The following is a 22,239-nucleotide window of genomic DNA, read 5'->3' on the forward strand; positions in this document are numbered from 1 at the left end:
TGCTAGATTCTGTGTGTCTGTGTGTTGTCTATCCTAATGACTACAACTTTATAGGGCCAGTGCAATGCATTTGACCTATTGGACTCAGATAGGACCACAATACTTTCGAAATATAGCTACAAACTTGCTGATTTTCAAATTTCCATTTGTGACACTGTTTATGGTTTACAACTTGAAATTGCGTTGATTTGTCGACACAGTGGATTTTGATGTTGTTATGAAGCACATCAACACACAAAGTCTTGTTAAAGTGTTAAAGCACCACATAAAGTGACTTTAATTGATGCAGAAAAGCATAATCAATTACAGTCGTTAAAATACAAGACCAATGTTCATATCTGATCACATTCTAGATCGGAATCTGACTTTACAAACTGTGTACAAAGGTCATCAGATGGTTCGGCTGGTGTTTTGCTCCTCCTACAACGATGTGATCCCTGAATGGATGTCTCATTGGTAAGGCCTGTAGTTTGTCCAATGAAGAAGCTTCAGAAGCAGGTCTTTGCCACTGGCAGGTAGACTGTGAGCGGGTGCATCACCTTCTCCTTCCAGACATGAGGGATCAGTGGTGCAGCTCTCTGTTTCATGCAGCAAAAATATCGAATTAGATACGATGCAGGGGATACAGAGTTTCAGTCAGATTATCATAGAGAAGATCTAACTAGTTAAGAAAAGATAGCAGTATATGCAGTTCAAAGAAGAAAAGGCTGTAACGTAAATATAAAGATAATAATATTACACTTCAAGATAATGTTTCTGAAACTAAAAAGATTAATTGTTGATAAGTCCAAAGCCTCAAATGTTCACTCAATGTAGCTAATTTCTTTTTTAAGAAAAAGTTAATAAGATTGCTAGCTTTTAAGCTAATTTCATTCACATCTTTAAAAAATGTATGATTAAAATAAATAACCTTTTTAGTCATTTCCTTCTAAAGTATATTTTAATTAGTAATTAAATTAATTATTTAATATATCTATAATTAAATTTTTATCAGCAAGGGAAATATCTTCAATAATAGCAAATGTATCTAATAATGTTTATGTGACTACTATACAACAATTCTAAGATTATTAAACCTATTTGTAAGCATTTAACTCATATCAATTTTGAACTGTTTCTTATTCCAGGTACATATAATTCATTTATTTCAGTCAGATAACAGCAGCTGACCTGAGTCACAGCAGACTCCTGGTGCAGCGCACCGTCCTGCCACAGAGCCGCAGGGTTTTCCTCCAGTCTCACACGGAGAGGGCACGTAGTCTTCCTCCAAGCAGCGCATGGCCTCCAGAGTGCCCACCATGCAGCCTATTTCCTCTCCGCAGCAGATATTGGGACCAAAGCATCGGCCCTTATCTCCAGGACCACATGCCATACACTGAGCACAGACAAGATCACGTGTTAAAATAACTATCAACCACTCTATACCAAATGACCATTCATGTTTTGTTATACAGTTTATCAGAGTTTTCTCTTAGCTAGGATCAATTCTTTTTGATTCCATTTCATTTTATTTAACACTTTTAACAATAGACATTGTCACAAAGGCACTGTCAGTCAAAATCTTACTTGGCAAGCAAGTGGTGACAGTTACAAGAAAAACACTCCTGAATATGTTGAAACATTGTGCAAAAAAGCTTTCTTTATCTGGGAAATAAATATTTGGGAAAATCTATTCCTTTTTTCCCCATCAAATTCAGCATAGAGATTTTTTTAAAATTATTATTATAAGCTATGTATTTTAATGGTACACTCTGAAAGAGCCCTTAAATGGTTTTTCAAGGATTCTTTGCATAGAATCCTACTCAAAGAAAAAAAAAAGTACAATTGTTGACATGGTGAGGTTTTCTCTAAGGAGACGTTATTTAACATTTTTGGAAGGAGTTTCCAGTGTCAGCCCTTTGTAACAGTCAGGGGGAAAGCTGTAACGTTTTGCAACACAGGAAAGACATAAGGACATGTTGTACAGTTTCTAGGTAGGAAACATACTATTTTTTTTTTTTTTTAGCCTAAAGAGAAATTGAGGAAACTGTTTATAGCTGCTATACCATAATGATAGCAAGAAACAAATTTGTCTCTTGGATATTCCACAATATTAAATGTAACTATAACCATATAAAAATTGCAACATATCGTCCTTTAATGAATTAAAAAAAGAAATTATTCATTGGCACATTATATACCACTGGGATATACCACTTCAAATGCATCACACCACCTCACCATTGATTATTTTCCTATAACAGCACACCCCATCATGTTTAATTCCTGAATTCTTACATTTTGAAAAATACTTCCTACCAATGTTATGGTTTACTTTTAGCAATAAAAGTATTGGAAAGGCAAAAACCTGTCGAGTGGGGATGTCCTGTACTGCTCTTTTGCCACCAATGGGGCAGTTGGAGATGTAGCAGGCTGTGCAGATGGACAGCAGCCACAGCATGCAGAAGACGGAAAGTGGTGCTCCAGACATCTCTGTGTGACAAAGAATGGAAACATGCAAAAGGATATTAGCAAAGATCTGCTGTAATAATGCAATAAATCACACATACTGTTTTTTCAAACAGAGATGAAGTCAAACGCTGGACTAATTATATAAACAGTGCTCATTTGCTTTAATAAGAAAAAGCACAAAGAGTTTCCATACTTACTTTGTCAAGGCTGATGTTAAGAAAAGTGATTCAGTAGATTCAGTAGCTTCAATAGCTGATGTTCTTCTGTAAGCCTTAAGAGCTTCCTTTATATACCCTTAAGTTCCTTTTACAACGTGATATTACCACATCATTATCAATTACACTCAAATAATCTTAATTGGCCACATATTAATTGTGTGACCTGATTAGGGCAGAACACTGGTCACTTTGTGATCCAGTAACAAGGATGTGAGTCATTAGTGCTCAGGCCGTGATGGTGCATAAGATTACAGAATAATATTTATAGCTCCAGCTTGGCAAGGATAGGAAGAATTTTTAAGGGGTCTTTGCATTATTGCATAGAATTTAGTACCAAAGCATTTAACTGGGTAAGCGAACGGGTCAGTCTTACAAATCTACTCTTTTAAAAAATCTTACATTTTCATTATTATAACTTTGGAACAGAAAGAGGACTTGCTTAACTAACATCAGTGCAAACTGGTCAAGCTCAGGCTGTATCATAAACTAACAGTTTTTCACCATATGATCCCATGACAAATGTCCACCCGGTTATGAAAAATCTTTATAATCTTTAGAATTTGTTTATGATAATTACACAGTAAGTACAATATTCATGTATTCTAAAAGAGTTTAAGAAATGGATTTGGGGGAAAAAATGGAAGATTTTAAAGAGGAAATAACATCAGTGTTGAGTGTTTGGGGTTAGTTTAATTCAGTTTCCATTTAAAAAGGCTGTTTTTGTCATTTTAATTTATTCCAGCATGCATATCTTTATGTTTTACAATTTAATTAATCTAATTAAATGATCATTTTTTAAAAAAAAATGCTGTCAATGTTATATTGTGGGGCATTTTGTTGCACAGTTTGGGTCTACTAGTCCCCTTTGAACACCTGTGGGAGATATTAGACAGTGTTTTAGACAGCAGTCTCCATCACGATCATCAAGACACCAACTGAAGGAATATCTTTTTGAAGAATAGTGTTCATCACTCCAGAACAGTTCCAGATACTTGTAGAATCTCTGTCAATGAGCATTGAAGCTGTTCTGGCAGCTCATAGTGGCCCAACATCTTACCAAGACACTAATTTGTCACCTGTCTGTACACATAATTGACAGGAGTATATCCTAAGGGCTTAAAAGGCACCAAATTGTAGGAAAGCCTCAAATACAACATTTCTAAGTCAAAGAATCATAGTGGTAAAATCATTTAGATATTCATTTTAATGCCTTCCCCAATAAATTTTGCTTGTGTGTGGCATATAATATTGTAATAAGTCATACATGCACACAAGAAACATATCATAAATTAAAGAAACAATGTCTTTTCCTCTTCAGAAGACACTATGTTAGCTGTGAATAACCACCAACTCGAACTGTGTGAAACTGTGAGCATTTTCTGAAAGACACACTTCCACTTTTTTAAGCAAATGTCTGCTTAGACATTTTGAGCTCACCGAGCTATATGATAGTCCATCTTAGCCAAAGTAGGTATGGGTCATTAAGTGTTAATGTTATTCATGTCTCATATGCAGATTAAAACAGTCCCAAAATACATGATATTAATGAATTAAATCAGAAGACGAATGCAAATTGGCTAATACAGTTTCAGAACAGATTGTCCTAAGGTCAATGAGTGTCATACACCTCCTGCTTTTTAATAATTTATCAATAATTAAGGTGTAATAGTGAATATGGCTCATGAATTAAAATAATTACAGAGAATCCAAGTCATCATGGATTTTCCGGTGTCTTTTTTGCAATGTCGAACTCCAGATGTAGCCTATAAAATCAAGTGACATCTGTTTTTCAAAAAAACACCATCAAAGGTCAGAATAGGGAAAATATGATAGCTCAGTGATTTTGACCATGGCATGGTTGTTGTTGCCAACGGGCTGGTTTGAGTATTTCAGAAACTGCTTATTTTCTGCTAATGGATTTTATTGCACAACAGTCTTTAGAGTTAACACTGAATAATCCAAAGAAAAAGAAAGAAAGAAAGAAAAAAAATGCATTGTTCATAAGAGAGATCAGATTAATTCCAGCTGACAGAAAAGCTATTGTAACTCAAATAATCACTCTTTACAACCGTAGTGAGCAGAAAAGCATCTCAAAATCCACAATATGTCGAACCTTGGGGCTACAAAAGCAGAAGATCACATCGGGATCCACTGCAGCCAAGAACAGGAATCTGAGGCAACAGAGGGCACTGTAACCATGAAACTGCCAGCAATGAAACAAGCAAACAAATAAAAAGATGAAAAAAAAAAAACATTAAAGATGTGTGCAAAACCATTTGTTTTGCTATAGACCAGGGTGTCAGAGTCTTATCTGGAAAGGGCCGGTGTGGGTGCAGGTTTTCATTCCAACCAAGCAGAAGCCATACCTGAGTCTATTGAAAGCCAAGATCAACTGATTAAGATGGTGGAATCAGGTGTGGCTCTTGCGTGATTGGAATGAAAACCTGCACCTAAACTGGCCCTTGTGGATAAGATTGGACACCCCTGCTATAGCCTGGTTAAGCAGTAGAACATCAAGAAACCAAAACACTGAAGAACTTTTCATTTGCTAAAAAAAATTATTTGCAAATTTTTTCATCTCCTCAGTATCTTATATTTTGTATAATCTCAGAATTGTAAGATAAGACTACAAGATTATAATTACAAGGTCTCAAAAAACATTCACTGGCTGGAACATGGTGATTAAATCTGAAGGCAGATACTTGGCAAGGTAACTGCAGTATGCTCATATATTAATTTCCTGTTTGTTCCCCCAAAAATACTTAATTAAATACTATGTTACTGTTCTTGCTGTTTTGTACACAGCAATAGATGATCAATAAATATACATAAACAGTGATATTATATGTTAGGTTTACCTCATGAGATAAGTATCAATAAGTGTCAATAAGTAATTTACATAGTATATATATATACTATGTAAACTAAGCTTTATGTTAACATATACATAAACTATATTATATATAAACTTTATGCTAGTAAATATAGGGCGAATAGAACATTAGCTCCGCCCATCGTGTCAAAGCCCCGCCTCCACCTGTACACGGTGAGCGGAAGCAAAGATGGCGGTGTTTCTGTAATGCGGGGCGGCTAATGACCAGCGTAAACACGCATAGATAATACAAAAACACACTTTACAGCTGTAGATTATTATATAGTTAATGACATATGCGTATATATTTACAGTTACTAAAGTGTAGCTGTTTGTAACGCAGTGTATTTCCGCTGTAGTATTACACTGATAATGACAGAGCAATAACAACACAGCCGCCCGCGCGCGCAGGCAGGAGGGCAGGAGGGTAGGACAGCAGGCTGACAGACGTGCTCTAGACCAGATTTTAATGTTCTCCTGGGTTTCAGAAATGTGTTTCAGGTAAAGTGACATTACTTGTGATATTTTAGTGTTCCTAAAGATCAAATATTCTTGAACTAAAGAGTGTCATTGTGTTTGTCCAACGCTGTTTGTGACACGTAGGCTGTTGCCTTGGTCAGCACTCAACCTGTACTTATAGTATTTCGATATTTTTTTTTCCTTTCTGTAAATATATAAAGCTAAGAATTATTTCTAGATATAAAGATATCAACAAATATCATTCTTGTCGTCTGTCGTGTTATTTCTCTTCACTTTGGTTTACTATTTTTGGTGTGTTTACTTCACTTAACCCGAGCTAACTGGTGACATTAGATTATTTAGCCTGTCTATGGTGGCTCCTTTTGGACAATTTTATAAAACCTTTCGTTTATTAAAATATATTTGATTATAGCTAGTCGTCTGTGATAGACATAATCTCTTATTTCTAAGGTAGTGTAATGTATTAGCTCCCATTTTAGCCATGCTATTAACTTGACTTGTCCTGTGAGTCTAGACTTAAATGGCTCATGAAGTACATGTTATGCATGGTGACTTCACATGTCACTTTGTCAACCTAAAAATCCTGCATGCATTTCATATTTGTAAAAAATTTGCACAATTTCTTTTTTCTTTCTTTCTTTTTTTTTTTTTGGTAATTGCATTTGTACACTTGCATCCTCTTTTGTAGTTATAATTGTCCCACGTCCATCTCAAATCTCAAACTAGTTTATATTCTGTCATGTGGCCCACTTATTTTTAACAGTATCATAAATCTATAATAATTTGGTCATCTGTTAGCTGATAGCTCTTTCTGTTCTCAAGGAGTGTGTCTGCTGTATTTGTAAGTGCATGCAAAACTTGGGGTAGGGAGAGTGTGATCAAGTGAAATACACTCTCACAAATAGCCACAAGGCATATGCTGACATTCCTAAAATGTGTAGAATAGCAGAGTGGCACAGCTGCTGAAGACAGTTGCAGGTTTAAAGAACTCGTTCAGTTCCTTACTTCTGAAAAAAATACAGTTAATTAGGTTGAACTACGTGGACTAATCCTGTACAGCCTCAGATATATTAATATTTCTGGTTCAGGTACTGCAACAGCAAAGACAATGCTGACTACTTACAGTATGTTACACGCTGTCACTTTTTGTCTACCTAAGGATCTTTGAACCAAAAGTGTACAAGAAAAGTGTATTTTTCTAATACCATGATCAAGAATTATTCCTTATTTCAGCAGTTATCAAAAATAAATAGAAAAATCTAATTTAGTTGATGCTAATATTTCAGTGTATCAAACTATATATTTTCTATATCAAACTATATAACTTTATATTTTGATAAATACAAGCATAAAATTGAATGTTATAAAGACTGCTTTGTTTTTCCTCTGGGTTCTCTGGTTTCCTCCCATATTGCCAAAACATGCCAGTAGGTGGATTGATTACTCTAAATTGCCTCTAGGTGTGTGTGTGTGTGTGTGTGTGTGTGTGTGTGTGTGTGTGTGTTTGGTGCACCGCGATGGACTGGTGTCCCATCCAGGGTGTATTCCTGCCTCACACCCAGTGTTCCTGGGGTTGCAGTCGCTACTGCTGTCAGTAAATCAGAGCTTTTTAAAGTTTAGTGAAAAAGAAAAGATTTCTTCGAGAACTGTCATTTGTATTATAAAATTGTTTAACTCTTTCCGCTCTACAGGTAATCTCGACTTCCTGAGTTCCTCGGGTGCCAATCTTCGGCCGTCTTCTCCTTTTTTGTTGCAATGTCATCCACCGCAGACGTCTCAGCACTCGACAACCTCTCCGTGTCCTCACTGCTGTCTGGGGAGCTGGAGGATGGGAAAGAGGGCGAGGACGGTGAGCTGGGGGACCTGGAAGTGAACCCTTACGATGGCTTGCCCTTCTCATCGCGTTATTACTCCCTGCTGGAGGAACGGCGCACTCTGCCCATCTGGGGAATGAAGTACAATTTGCTAGAGCTGCTGGAGACACACAGCATGGTGGTGCTGAGTGGAGAGGCTGGCATGGGCAAGAGTACACAAGTAAGAAGCTCTGACATACTCTATCAAACCCCACTAGGTTTTATTAACTTTAGTAATAGCGCTAGAAAACGATAAATGATGAGAAGATTGTATATATTTATGTCTAAATAGGTGGCCAGTTGTTATGTAGGCGGTAACGATTTTAATGTTAATGCTGTGTTGACACTTTAACACTCATAAATGTGTTAACCAGTGGCTTTGTATGTGTGTGTAGGTACCTCAGTGGTGTGTGGAGTACGCGCTCTCTCTGCAGTTTACTCAGGGTTTAGTTTGCTGCTGTCAGCCGTACTCAGCAGCAGCTTGCAGTTTGGCCATTCGTGTAGCTGATGAGATGGACCTGAGTCTGGGGCTTGAAGTTGGTTACAGGGTCCCTCACGATGACGGCTGCACACCAGACACTTTACTACGGTAAGCTAGGACCCTACACACACACACACACACACACACACACACACCCTTATCTGTACATGTGTACAATGCATGTACCATATTTGGTTAATTGTGGGCGTATCCGAATTGAAATCAGTAACATGCAAATACACAGTGGCTTAGATTCCATTACTTACACTCATAAGCTGCTTCTACACATTCTATTTTCTTGTTCTACATTTTTAAGAACCATTTAGAGGAATTAAACAGCATAGAAAAAGAGAACTGATTTATCATTTGAATTTTCATTCCCTTGTTTTTGTATTCACATATTTCTTACCCCAAGTTGCTGACAGTTCCCATTTATTCCCAGTTTAAACTTCCAATGTTTGACACTGACTTGTTCTGCTATCTTTCGTCCCCCAGCTTTGTCACAGATGCACTGCTGCTGGAGGAGATGATGTCGGACCCCCTGCTGCGGCGCTATGGCGTGCTGGTGGTAGACGAGGCGCAGGAACGCACCGTGGCCAGTGACGTCCTCCTGGGCCTGCTGCGTGACGTGTGCCGGCAGCGTACAGAGCTTCGTGTGGTGGTACTCGCTGCGCCCCCTGTGGCCAATACCATCGCAGACTTCCTGGGCGAAGAAGTGCCTCACCTCAAAGTCCCCCCTGCACCAGACCGGACTGTTGCAGAAACGCTGTACAGAGAGCCACCGGGTGGCAGAGACCCGGCCACAGCCGCATGCCACATGGTGCTGGATCTGCACCGACGAGGAGAGGAAGGAGATATACTAGTCTTCCTGCCCAGTGCACAGGTAGACACATACTCTCACCAACCACTTTATTAGGAACACAGGTCTTTATTAGGAACCTTGTCTTTTCTTTTTTTTTTTTTCAAACTTCACCTGTCCAGTATTGTTGAGCCTGTGCCCACTGTAGCTTAAGATTCCTGTTTCCGGCTGACAGGAGTTTAACCCTTTCTGCTGTTTTAGTCCTTCCCCCATGAGATTCAGTGTGTTGTGTGTTCTGATATGCTTTTCTGCTCACCACGGTTGTAAAGAGTGGTTATTTGAGTTAGCACAGCCTTCCTGTAAGCTCGAACCGGTCCATTCTATTCTGACCTCTCTCATCAACAAAGCATTTCCACACACACAACTGCCACTCACTGGATGTTGTTTAATTTTTGCACACTTTTGTATAAACTCTAAAGACTGTTGTGGGTGAAAATCCTAAGAGATCAGGTCTCTCTCCCAGTTCAGATGATCTTAACTTTACAATGCTTTTGGGAAGCAGCGGCCAGAGCTCTGTGTGTGTCATTGTGAGTAAAAGAATTTCCTTCTTCTTCTCTGCCCTTTATCTTTGTTCTGAAATGCATCTCAGTTATAGTGGCTTGAATTACATTTTACACCTGTACATTCATTGTCTGCTTTGACAAGAGGCAAATAAATGTTTTGGGAATTTAATAACTAGCCCAGTATTGTATTCATTATTCCCATAGGTAAATCATTAGAAGGAGTGATACAATAGAAATATATTAGATACCATTTTTCGTTTATGTCCTTCTGCGGCTAGTTGGCATTGCATTGTGGATCACGTGATCATATGACATTTTTGGGTCAATTCCTTAGTTAGACATTCTTGTTATTACTTATTTATTGCAGTCCACACATCTATCTCTCCTACAGCTGGGTACACTCTTTCTCTTTCAGCAGCATTGTATCTTCGAATAGATCAGGTATCAGACACTAAGGTCACTTACTCTAATGGAAAAGTTTGGTTGGGTTTCTGTGTCTTTCTAAAAAATCAGTTTTTACCAGGGTAATATCTGTACTACATCTGCACTCAAAAAAAATCATTACAGCATCAGTGCATGTGACTGTCACACACACACACACACACACGTACGGCTACTCCTTTTGTCAATATTATCACAGCATGGCCCATTTCCTCATCCTAGCTATCCCAACAATGACTTGCAGTGAGGTGCTGTACATACAGAGAGACATTCAGTCTGTTTTAATTTATCTGGATTACATAAGGTGGTCTTCTTTATTATTGTAATGAACGTGAGAGGTGGAGTGCTTGTGTGTATTTGTGTTAGACAACATGCATGTATTGTTAATATATAATTGTATAAGCAAATACTCATGTTTACTCTTCTGATTAGGATTAAGAACATATAGCCATCAGGACAAACACATATTGAGGAATCGTGTAGACTGGATCTGAAATAGGAATGGCAAATTACAGTGTGGGCTGGATTGATCTGGATTTTATTTTATGCAGAATAGTGTATAACAGAATCTTGAGGAAACTGAGATCCTTCTGAATGACTTCAATAGCCATCTGGTGATAGAGAATAATGTTAGAGGTTTTAATGTCACCCTAGATTGTATTTCACGAGACCATTCGTTTTTTTTTTTTATAACTTAAACCAGTCATGGCTTTGAGAAACAGTCTTTTACAAAACTGCTATAAAGTAATTAATCTAGCAGATGTGATGTACCTATGCATTAAATTATCATTAAATCACTGGCTCCGTGTGGCTGTATACGCAAATGAAGTTAGACTGCAAATTGTCAGCACTTCCATTAAGAAGTCTCCTTCACTTTACACAAAGTGAGTGGATGTGTATTTGAAATCGCATTATCTGCTGACATAATATTTATATCTTCATTTTATTCTAATATCTGCAGGAAATTGGTGATTGTGCAGCTCTGTTGGAGAAGGAGTGTGTAGCTCTGAGCCCACAGCTGGGCGCGTTGCGGGTTCTGCCTCTCCACACGGGCCTCGGTGCAGCCGCTCAGCACGTTTACACCGCAGACGGAGATGACAGCCAAGCTGAAACAAAAGAAGATGAGAAGGCTGGACCATGCTTAAGACGCAGGGTCATCCTTTCAGACACTCTGGGAGAAGCCTCGTTCTCTTTGCCCAATGTTCGTTACGTCATTGATACAGGACTTGAACTCAAAACCGTAAGTTTTTATTAATAGGCTCTCAAATATTCTCTTTCAAACTCCCTTAAAATATCTATAGTGAATGCAAATAAATCACTGGCAATAAGAAAATCTATTTTCTTTTCTAATTTTCTCTCGAACTTGCTCTTGTTGCAAATCCAGGTGTACAATCCACAGATTCGAGCTGACTCCCAGGTTCAGCGGCCAATCAGCAAACACCAGGCAGACACCCGCTGTCAGAAGGCGAACAGCACGCTGCCGGGTGAGACGTTCTCATGATATTACCACAGCCAGAATTGATTAACTTCTACTCTTTATTGCCTTGCCCAATGAGATTGAGTAAAATTGCAAATCGGATAAATCTTAAATTACCTTGCAAGACTTAGATGTGAGAACCACACAGCTAAGTGCAGTTTACGCTCTGTTTTAGGAGTGTGTTTTCGTCTATATTCCCAATCCCTGTATGAGGAGGGAATGCCTGAAGCTCGGTGTCCCGGAGTAGCCGAGGCTAACCTCAGCCACCTGGTCCTCTTTCTCAAAAGACTGGACATCGCTGACATGGGCCAGTGCAAGTTCCTGGACAGGCCAGGTTGGACCACTACACTGTTTTTTATCTGTTAGTTACTAGTAGTTATAACCAATAGGATCTAATTAGTTAATAGATCCTTTTTACTCTTTCGGGTTTCTATGTGATGGACGTTTTCATAGTAGGGAAACCTATTATACTCTGGCACTGTTTATGGGTGAGCATGTTGATGCATGTATATCTATTTTGAATAAAAGTGCTATACCAATGGCAGTAGAGCCCAGAAGTGTGAAGAGGGTCTATTAATCAGTGACTTTTCAAGTCAGACTGGAATTACTGATCCTTAATTAATCTTTGGCTTCAATTACTACAGACTGTCAGATGTACAGATGGGTGACAAGTTATTTCTACAAGTGTATATTCTACATGTCTTTGGCACTGGAAACATGACCACCATTCTTCCAAAAGATGTTCCCTCACATGGTGTTTTGATTGATAATGGTGGTGGGCAACATTGTCACTTCGCTCCAAAATCAGCTCTAGGTGTGCAGTTGGGTTGAGATCCATTATTGGCTAAGTGCACTTCACAGTGTACACACTTTCATGCACTGGTTTTTATCAGTCTGATGGGAAAACTTTTGAGCTCTGTGACAACACTAAGCTTTTTAAGGAAAGATATTTTCAATGGCTTGAAAAAAATGTGAGGCAGTTACTGGCAAATAAAAGAGACTATGGGAAAATTTATCACACTGTTTTCTAAGGGGGGGTAATGGTGGGTAATTAAAATATACTGTGATGATGTGAGACTTTTTCATGATATTCACTCTATGATGTTGAGGTGTGCATAGGACGTTTTTTTTTTTTTTTTTTTTCTCCCCACATGCGTCCGAAGGAATTTTGACCAATCCTCGCAGTATTTTCAAATGAATTTAGTTGGTTGATTTAAACCACAGAGACCCTGAACAGAATAAAACATTTACTGAAGATGAATAAATGAACAATGTAAAAGCAATGTCCATTATGCTCCTGCTTTAATGAACATGGCCTTTCTTTCTCCATCAAGTGTCATATCTGACTGCCCGCAGTTTTTTATTTGAAAGTAAAAATCACCCGCTCATGCAGCTTTTTTTTTATTGGGTCCCGGGAGTCCTGGGGATCCGTTACTTTGATAAGTAACACCATTACTTGATATATCATGATATTTTGTTTTGCTAACAAATCAGTGCAGCCATTTTGGGGGAAAAATTTAAGATAAATAGTACCTATGATCTGTTTGTCTGCAGCTCCAGAGGCACTGATGCAGGCTCTTGAGGACTTGGATTACCTGGCTGCTCTAGATGATGATGGCAACCTGTCGGAGGTGGGCATCATCATGTCGGAGCTCCCTCTGGAGCCACCGCTGGCCAGAGCCCTTATCGCAGCCTGCGAGTTTGACTGTGTCAGTGAACTTCTGACCATCGCTGCAATGCTTACTGGTGAGGAGCATGTCTACCCAAAGACATGCATGCATATACTGTATATACACATGTTAGAGAAGAGGGGGAAAAAACTGCAACATTCTATCATATCTTACTGTTATGTTACTTTTAAACCATAACTTCAGATCAGTTGCCTTTATTTGAACAGGATCATGTGTAATAGCATTCAGAACTTGATTTTGATCTCCTCTAGACTTTGTTGTATTGTTTCCTGGATACCACCACAGTAAATAAACACCCTTTCCTGTCTTTTCACAGCTCCTTCATGCTTTGTGACTCCTCCACCCAATAAAGAGGAAGCAGCATTAACGCACAGACGCCCCCTTTTGCACACAGATGGAGACCATCTGACCCTCATTAACATCTACAACGCCTACCTACAGCGTGAGTCATGGCAAAACATCAACAAGTCTTCAGTAAATGCTAAATAACATAACCAGGGACAATTTCTAGAGAGGTCCCTGTGACTATTGCACCAACCAAAGTGACACTCACGAGTTAATATTACACTTGTTTTCACTGTACTCACATGATGTTAAGACTTTAGGATTATGATACATTTGACGTAACCTGGATATTGAAGCTTGGCATTTTGCCATTTTCCAACCTCTGAGCTACAAAGGCTGGGAGGAGACATGGGCACCTCTATGAAGGTTTGTTGTGCTTGAGCTCCAGAAGCTCATGAACTAGCAACAAGCTAGCCAGCTTGCTGGCTGGCTGACATTAATGATATGAGTGATAACTATAACGTGATGTATTTACCTTTTCAGAACAGTGAACTGTATTTATATAGAGATTTATTACAGATTTAACCAAGGAATGCATCTGTACGTCAACTGATTTAAAGAAAATAGGACTATAATCTTTAACTTGGTATTGAGGGCACCTTCTTGACTTTCCAAATAGGAATTCCAAGTAGAGAGGGTGTTTCTTTAGTTTTTCCAGTTATGTGCTTTAGTTAAACCCAGCATTAACTTACGTCTGGGTGTAATACAGGAATTAAACAGAATTTTGTGTACACACCAGCTGTAACTACAAAATCAGAAAACTATTAATTTGGTCAGTAGTTATAAGCAGTGTAAACATTGTGTGAAAAGCTTGTATTTTGTGCCTTGTAATAGATAATGAGGATGAAGCCTGGTGCAACACTAACTTCCTGAATGCCTCTGCATTGCGATTGGCTGTGGCTATAAGGGCGGAGCTACTCGAGGTGATGCAGCGAATTGAATTGCCCGTTTCACCACCTGCCTTCGGCTGCCAGGACAATACTACTAATATAAAGCAGGCTCTCATCTCTGGGTTCTTCCTTAAGGTAGCATGAATAAAACATTATTCTACGCACATTAAAATGCTGTTATATCCATTAGTAACAAAGCTTTACGCTACCTTCTTCCTCAGGTTGCCCATGATGTAGATGGCTCAGGGAACTACTTACTGCTGACGCACCGGCATGTGGCTCACCTGCATCCGTTCTCCTCGTACCTGAGCCGCCGGCCACGTCCCAATCCTCCTAGCTGGGTCCTGTATCATGACTTCACGATCTCTCATGACAACTGCATCCGCACCGTCTCTGAAGTTCATCCACACATGTGAGTCTGCTCAAGGCCTGCTTTACCAATACTTCTTTTGTTTTTGAGGGTCTACCTTGCAAGTTCCCAACCCTGGTCCTGGAGAACCCCCTGTCCTGCACAGTTAAAACATATACTTCAACTCAAGAAGGGCTGTTGTAACTGTAATTATTCCCCTACAGGTTGGTGGAATTAGCCCCGCAGTACTATTTGGAGAACCTTCCTCCCAGTGAAGGCAGAGACTTATTAATGGATATCAGACAGAGTCTTTTTCCGCCAGAAGAACAGGAGAACGGCGAGGCTGAAGACGAAGCACGTGGAGCGCGATCAGGAGAGCATCGAGACCAGAACAGTACAGAGATGTGTGTGCTGCAGTGATGCACTCAGGGGTGTGGCCAACCCTAACTTTGCACTCTGGGATTTCTTGAGTTCAATATATTACATAAGTGATATAGAGTCACTCTTTTTGGGTTCAGTGGAGCACATAAAAGCAAGCGGTGAGCAAGATCAAACTATGATGTGCTCTGTGCAAATTCAACTTTACAGGTACACAGCACAGAATCTGAACAGATTCAGTTTCAGTTAGTTTCTTTCATTTTTGCTATGAAGTGCTTGCTTTAGTACAGGCAAGCTCATATGATGTCATTTGGATCCTGGTTATGCAGGAAAAAAGCAGAACATAGAGATACATTTAAATACTGAAAATGTATCAAGCAATAATGAGCGTGATGTCAAGACTTCAGCTCTTCAAACAACTACAATTAGTAATATTTATAATTCTTTCTAATGGGTCTTTAGTGTGCTTCTAATTTCTAACACTACACTTATTGAGATGAGATTTCAGCTTCATCCGATCTGATATTTTAAACCAGACTGTATGTTTTGTGTATTTAATTGTGTATTGTGAATAGATGAGATTTGAGTCCTTCCCTTGCCCTCTTTTCACTGATGTATAAAGTATTTTAAGTAGAAGAATAATTCTGGGTAACCTGAGCCTTGAGAACAGACTTAAGATTGATCTCTGGATTCTTCTCAGGGTTGTTTACACAAACCCTCTTTTTTGAACAATGCTTCCATTTTGTTGGCGAAGGACATACTCTTTGTAGTCTGTTTTTATCTTTTTCTGAACAATCCTGTGGCCACTTCTGTTAATTTAAAGAGGTTGTGTGTGTAAATTAAAGGTGTAAATACTTATTTCATAATACTCTAAGAATATAGCACAAAATCTGTGTATTCTAGTCTTTGCAATCAACATAAGTTTGTTGAACTTTTAGTTGGTCTCTGCCCCACTTTGTAGTTTGAGCAATTACTCTACAGGCTTGGATAAACCAAGCTGGTCGGTCTGTCTCTCTCTCGCTCTCTCACCTTGTACACAAACCTGCTCATGAAATGAGATGTAGGATTTTTTTTTTGGGACTGTGTAATAAAATACCACATTTCTGCTCCTTTCTACACAAAGTAGACCAGACTGTTTGGTGCTGGCAAAGAAATTTCAAACTGCAGTCATTAGTATTTGTGCATTGATTTGGCAATTTAATGAACTTTCACATTTTTGTTTAAAGGAAAAAAAGTTTTCATGCCAAAGCAATCACTTATCAAAATCAACGCAGCACTTAGGATTTATTAAGTCTTGCAACATAGTTGTCCTTTGTTATTTTAAAGGTGTTTGTATTATAATGCAGCTTGTGCATGCAGTGAAGCACCGAGTCCAACAGCAAGGACGTCAGTGAGATCAGCCCATGAAAGGGGGAAGAGGAGCACAGGATGGTCAGAGGGATTCAAGATTTAGGCAGTTAAAGCTGATTTATGTTTCTCACACCATTATAGTTTCTCCAAATGCAAAGGACAGTGCTTAATAATTGAGGCTAGTTGCTGGGTGAGGTCCATACTTGTCCTCTGAAACACTAGGTGGCAGTGTATTTGTTTAATATTACAATCGTCTTGTAATTGAGTCATTACAGCAGAGCTACTTCAGAAATATGTTCATGGCTATCCCCAGCTTATAGCAAGTGGAACTTTTGTATGCCATTTTAGTCACAGCACTCTCGATACTCAAGCTTGTGTGAGAGACATAACTCTATTCTTAGTGTGATGCATGGGTGTGAGGGAGGAGGCGGAGAGGGAAGAGGCAGGGAGGCAGGGAGGAAAGAGGCAGGGAGGAAAGAGGCAGGGAGGGAGGGGGGGAGGGAGGGGCTGATTTCGAGGCTTTGTCCTCATTTCTTCTTTGATTTGGGCTCCAAGGGCTGTCCAATATCTTTCCCACGCAACTTCAATCCTTTAAAGAAAAAAAAAAAAAAACAAAAAACATTTGCTTATTAACTGAAGGTGCATTTTATTTATTCATTACTCTTTAGGCCACTGCACAGAGGGTGTGCTGGGGGGGCAAATGTGTACTACTGTTTGGTAACCTGCACAACCATAATGTTTATCATTAAATGTACCAAGTTTAAAACCTACTGTCCAGTCACGATCTTCAGCTGAACATGCTCTCTGATGGGCTTACTGTGTTTGTATGAAGTGCAAGAATCTTTATTATAAACAAAGACTAAATATTAATGTGAAAAATCACATAGAAAGGAGTTGTTCAAACAACCTAGCAATTAAGATCTTAATATTTTCTCAGACTTTTTAAACATTAGCATAATAGGATAATAACTTTATATTGAGATTTGCCTTACAAGAGGGACATAGGACATGAAAACATCCTTACAGATATGCCTCTGAATTTTACACGTATTCATTTTTGCATTAAAAATTCTTCTGCATTTTAAGATCATGCATCACAAACTTGTTCACTGCATCTGACAAGCAGCTTATTACACACATCTGGATCCTTACCAAGTGCTCTCTCGATCTTGCCCATAATCTGGTTGTTGGGGATTGCTCTTCCACATTCATAGTCAGCAATGACCTGAGGCTTCTCATTAATTTTCTGTTGAGGAGAGAAAGAAAAGTCTCATGATTTCTCTGAAAATGCAGCAGAACAATCATCCCTGGTTCAATCACTCCTGGGTCCATCACGTGAAACTAATATGTCTTGTGTTAACAGGAAGCTTGTGATTCATCCTGAAAATGTGAGTCTAGCTGTTTGGAGATTTGACTCTTCTTAAATTAATCAGAATTACCAGCTTTAGTAGGCATGTTAGAGCAGACACATCACTACAGTGTGATTAAAATTAATTAATCCTGCACAACACTAATTTTTTTATATTTTAAGTTATACCACAGTGTCATTAAATTCTCAAACCCAATTCTTAGTTATAAAGTGTTGATTAATTTTCTACAAAACAAGTTTACTTTAAAATGGTGAATTTTTCCATGAGGAGACATTTATTTAACATTTATGGAAGGAGTCTCCAGTGTTAGCACTTTGTAGCAGAGGTAAAGCAGTAACTTCAAGTAACAAAAAGAACTAACTTTTATGAACATTCCACAATATTAAATGTAACTATAAACATAAAAAGTATGTGATTTTCTTTTATAAATAAAATAGTAACAGTTGACAAACTGCTGTAGCATGAGAGGAATAAAACACTTCAGGACATGCTGTTATTGGGAAAATAAGCAACTTTGGGGTGGTAACAGTAACTCTGCTACCCATTGGGCCACATCACACCACCCCGGCTTTGAATATTTTCCTATATCAGTTTGCCCTGTTATGTTTTACTGTTATGTCTTACTCTGGATATAATTGTTCCTTGTACACTTATACACTGCAGTGACCTCAATTATAATATTCAAAAAAATGCCGAAGCTCAAGTAGACGACTTTATAAACAAGTCATATCTTCACCAAGTAATATATTCAGAATGTAAGTAATGATTACGTACAGTAGCTAGGTCTTTCTGAGTCATTCCCTTTTCTTGGCGGCCTTGCTGGATGACCTTGCCCACCTCCAGCGTCACTCTTTCATGGTGCAGCTCTTCTGTCTCGCGGTCCAGTTTAGCCGTGTTCTTAGTCACCACATGCTGTTTATTCTGTCCTGCTGCCCCTGAGTTCCAAAACATAGGCTTTATAAGCCCTTGTCTACCCCAAAGAAGTTGAAAAAAATCATTCACTTACAGGGGAAAAAAAAACATTTATTCCAAGTTATTTTTAACTGATAATAAAGATTAACCCTGTGTTCACACTGATAGCAACCATTTTGGGATTCAGCCTAACCCATATCATACATGGTTCCTGTGTGAAAAAAAAACAAACTGCGTGACCTTTCACCTTCTGTGATACCATTTATGTGATATGAACACATAGTGTAGCACAACTGTTAATGTTTGCTCTGCCCTGTCAAACTATGTAGCTGCCTAAATTTTGCCACTTAGCCTGGAAAGGGAAATGTTATATTTGTTATTAAGTTGGTGCAGTTAAACAATAATTTACAATTATTAATGTATCACTGTGTCACAAAATTTTAGGGATGTCACAGTACAGTGTTTATTATATTACCAGTTGGAGGCCTAGTAAACATGTCTATTGGTTTCAGTGAAGGAAAGGTTTACAGTCATTTTTAAAGCCAGGAAGAGTGGGAATAAAGCCAATTCAAAACAAAATTGCGATATTCAAATGTTATATAATCAACTACTCTATCTACGTATGACCACTGAGATTACTTTATCCCTTTATTCAACCATCTTACAGAGTTGACAGGAAGTTGACAAGGACATGTCAAAATGGTGCTGTCATGCAAGATGATGGATACAAAAGAATTCAACGTACCAATCACACATGGTTAACCACAATCACATCACGTGAGACAGAGACAGGTGACAAATTAAAGGAAAATCTAAACACTGAAGGTGTTGTGTCACTACAAGCCACCAGAACAGCTTCAATGTGCCTTGTCATATATTCTACAAGTCTCTGGTTCATCTCACACCATCTCTAGAGTGATGAACAGCATTTTTCAAACAGATTGGTGTTGATGTGGTGATGGTGCTAAAGAGCACTGTCTAAAACATCACTACAACATCTTTCACTGGTGTTCAGTTAGGTTGAGATCTGGTGACTGTGAAGGCCACAGCATGTGATTTATATCATTTTTCATCATAGCCTGAAGGTGATCAGTCTGAATAAATTTTTAACTTTTTCTGAATAAATTTGTCACCCATCTGTATATCAACGTATATTTTTAGACCAGACACACTTACATTTCTTGGTGGTCTCGACCTCTTCTCCACGCCTCTGGGCAGCGGTGACAGCCTGAATGTGTAAAACTACATTAGTGGTGTTAACACAATAATGGCTCAGAAATGACAGCAATCCTGTAACTCCAAGATATTTATTTAATATTCTTAAAAGCAAGAAATACATGTAGGGGTGTAATGATGCATCATAACACGACGCACTGCGATGCAAAAATATGACAACGTGCCTTATCAGCATTGTATTAATTATGCATCTAATGCAACTGGACTGTTTGAACACCACAGGTCCCAATCTGTGCAACCCATGGAGTCAAAATATATAGAGAGCACACTGGTCATATGACCGCATTCTCTCGTGGAGAGTCTGCGCCATTACTAAGAATCATCTGCACTTGTGAAGTGTGATAGCTACGGATCACAGTGACCAACACTGTTATATATGGTCATATGGTTACAGAACCACGTTATAGCCATTAAAAAGAGATCTTCAGTAGTTTTCAAATGATGCCAGACCCATGCCGCTGTGATCTACAGTGCCTAAGAAAGAGACTGTGGAAATTTGCCATTTTAGCCGCCTTTGGAGCTCTATTTCTGGTTAAAATGACACCTCAGGTGCTACTACGGAGCTCATTATGTTTCAGTCAATCATCCTGGCTCTAAGATTTTTTTTTAATCAAAGAAATTTATAGATTAAAAAAAATTTAATTTAAAAATGTATGTATTTACTCTTAAGCTATGGTGAACCTGTAGTGCATTTTGTTTACAATATTAAACCTCTGTTTGTAGCAATTTTTGGAATCATGACTGGAGTGTATCGTTACACCCTTATGAACATGACAAACTACTTGTACACAACTATTCTAATGTTTCATGTGGTGTATTTTTGTAAGAGCGGTGGTGTTTGAATGATTTTAAAACTACACTGGATACCTCGTCTTATGGGATTTTCACACAACAGTCTATAAAGTTTCTACAGAATTGTGCAAAAAACAAAAAATATTTTATTGTTTGCACTACTCTTTCAGTGTTGAAGAATCAAAAGTGTAAAAACATAGTATTAGATTGGCTTGTACTATGTACTACTAATATGACAATATAATAATGATATTTTTAAGGGAAGCCAATTTTCTGAGATATCACAAGTTTCTTCAGTATTTTAAACTGATTTCAAATCGACTGTTACTCTCAACACCACTGTTACTTTGAACACGTCAAAAAAATTATATAAATTATATATATATATATATATATATATATATATATATATATATATATATATATATATATATTTTTTTTTTTTTTTTGTCTATTAAGACACTACTAAGTCTGAATATATCGTCTATCGTGATGTATTTTTACCATAAAGCCCTCCCTTAACATTCAGTAAATTTCTCACACCCTCCCGTGGTATAAACACATCGAAATACAACCGAAACAAAACGTTATAAATAAAAAAGTGTACATTATTTAGCCGCAGTTACCTCACAAAATATTTTAGTTTACAAAACTGTTTGTCAGCGACGGTTCACTAAAATACAATAACATCTTCACACAGCTACAGCCCTGTTTACACACACACATACACAACTTAATCAGGACTCGTTCACATTACCGTAAATTCGGTCTCACTGAACCGCGTCGGAGCGCGACACACGCCACGAGCGCATGCTCAAGTCGAGCGCGTGCTAGAGCGGCGCGAGGAGCAGGATGCCTCGGCCTGAGCCTCTAACTGCTTGCCGCTAAGCTAACTCACTAAACATGGCTCCACTCCGCTAACCTGTTTGGATTTGGCCTGTGCTGAAGACGGGCCCTTCTTCCTCAACACAGTCACCGTATCCCAGTCGCTCTCCGCCATACTTTCCAGATGGTGGTTGCCACAAAAACAACACTATTTAGAGTTATACAAAAGCTAATACTCAGCAGCTAGTCAATTTCTCGTTCTATCTGGCAGTGAAGCAGAGAAGCTGGAGCTTGTTGTCTGTTGGTTAAAAATAAGCCAGCAGCGCCACCTCGCGTTTACTCTCCATCACTGCAGCTCTGATAGAGAACCGTGCAAATGAACATTTCATCCATCTTCAGTAATAAAAAAGCAGAGAATACACTCTGAATGAGTCAGCAGTCCATCACACACACACACACAGACTTA

At 38.5% G+C, this 22,239-nt stretch overlaps 3 protein-coding genes across 3 annotated transcripts; 1 reads left to right on the top strand and 2 right to left on the bottom strand.

Annotated features, from left to right (window-relative positions):
* Positions 1-242: 242 nt before the first annotated feature.
* Positions 243-2,740, bottom strand: oxt (oxytocin). Its single transcript, XM_026921666.3, has 4 exons — positions 2,649-2,740; positions 2,348-2,472; positions 1,171-1,375; positions 243-578 (listed from the first exon to the last, which is right to left on the bottom strand). Exons 2-4 carry the CDS (start codon positions 2,468-2,470, stop codon positions 451-453), a joined length of 456 nt encoding a protein of 151 aa, XP_026777467.1. The 5' UTR covers positions 2,471-2,472; positions 2,649-2,740; the 3' UTR covers positions 243-450.
* Positions 2,741-5,695: 2,955 nt separating this feature from the next.
* On the top strand, positions 5,696-16,146 carry dqx1 (DEAQ box RNA-dependent ATPase 1). Its single transcript, XM_026921659.3, has 12 exons — positions 5,696-6,042; positions 7,713-8,055; positions 8,270-8,463; positions 8,851-9,238; positions 11,120-11,398; positions 11,543-11,642; positions 11,811-11,969; positions 13,190-13,381; positions 13,643-13,768; positions 14,506-14,696; positions 14,783-14,973; positions 15,135-16,146. The coding sequence occupies exons 2-12, from the start codon at positions 7,777-7,779 to the stop codon at positions 15,328-15,330; spliced, it is 2,295 nt and encodes a 764-aa protein (XP_026777460.2). The 5' UTR covers positions 5,696-6,042; positions 7,713-7,776; the 3' UTR covers positions 15,331-16,146.
* Positions 16,147-16,462: 316 nt separating this feature from the next.
* Positions 16,463-22,095, bottom strand: LOC113531443 (endothelial differentiation-related factor 1 homolog). Its single transcript, XM_034300909.2, has 5 exons — positions 21,871-22,095; positions 20,097-20,148; positions 18,783-18,943; positions 17,791-17,884; positions 16,463-17,227 (listed from the first exon to the last, which is right to left on the bottom strand). The coding sequence occupies exons 1-5, from the start codon at positions 21,946-21,948 to the stop codon at positions 17,166-17,168; spliced, it is 447 nt and encodes a 148-aa protein (XP_034156800.1). The 5' UTR covers positions 21,949-22,095; the 3' UTR covers positions 16,463-17,165.
* Positions 22,096-22,239: the final 144 nt, after the last annotated feature.

This window comes from Pangasianodon hypophthalmus, chromosome 27, assembly GCF_027358585.1.
Source record: "Pangasianodon hypophthalmus isolate fPanHyp1 chromosome 27, fPanHyp1.pri, whole genome shotgun sequence".
In the NCBI taxonomy this organism is placed as follows: domain Eukaryota; kingdom Metazoa; phylum Chordata; class Actinopteri; order Siluriformes; family Pangasiidae; genus Pangasianodon; species Pangasianodon hypophthalmus.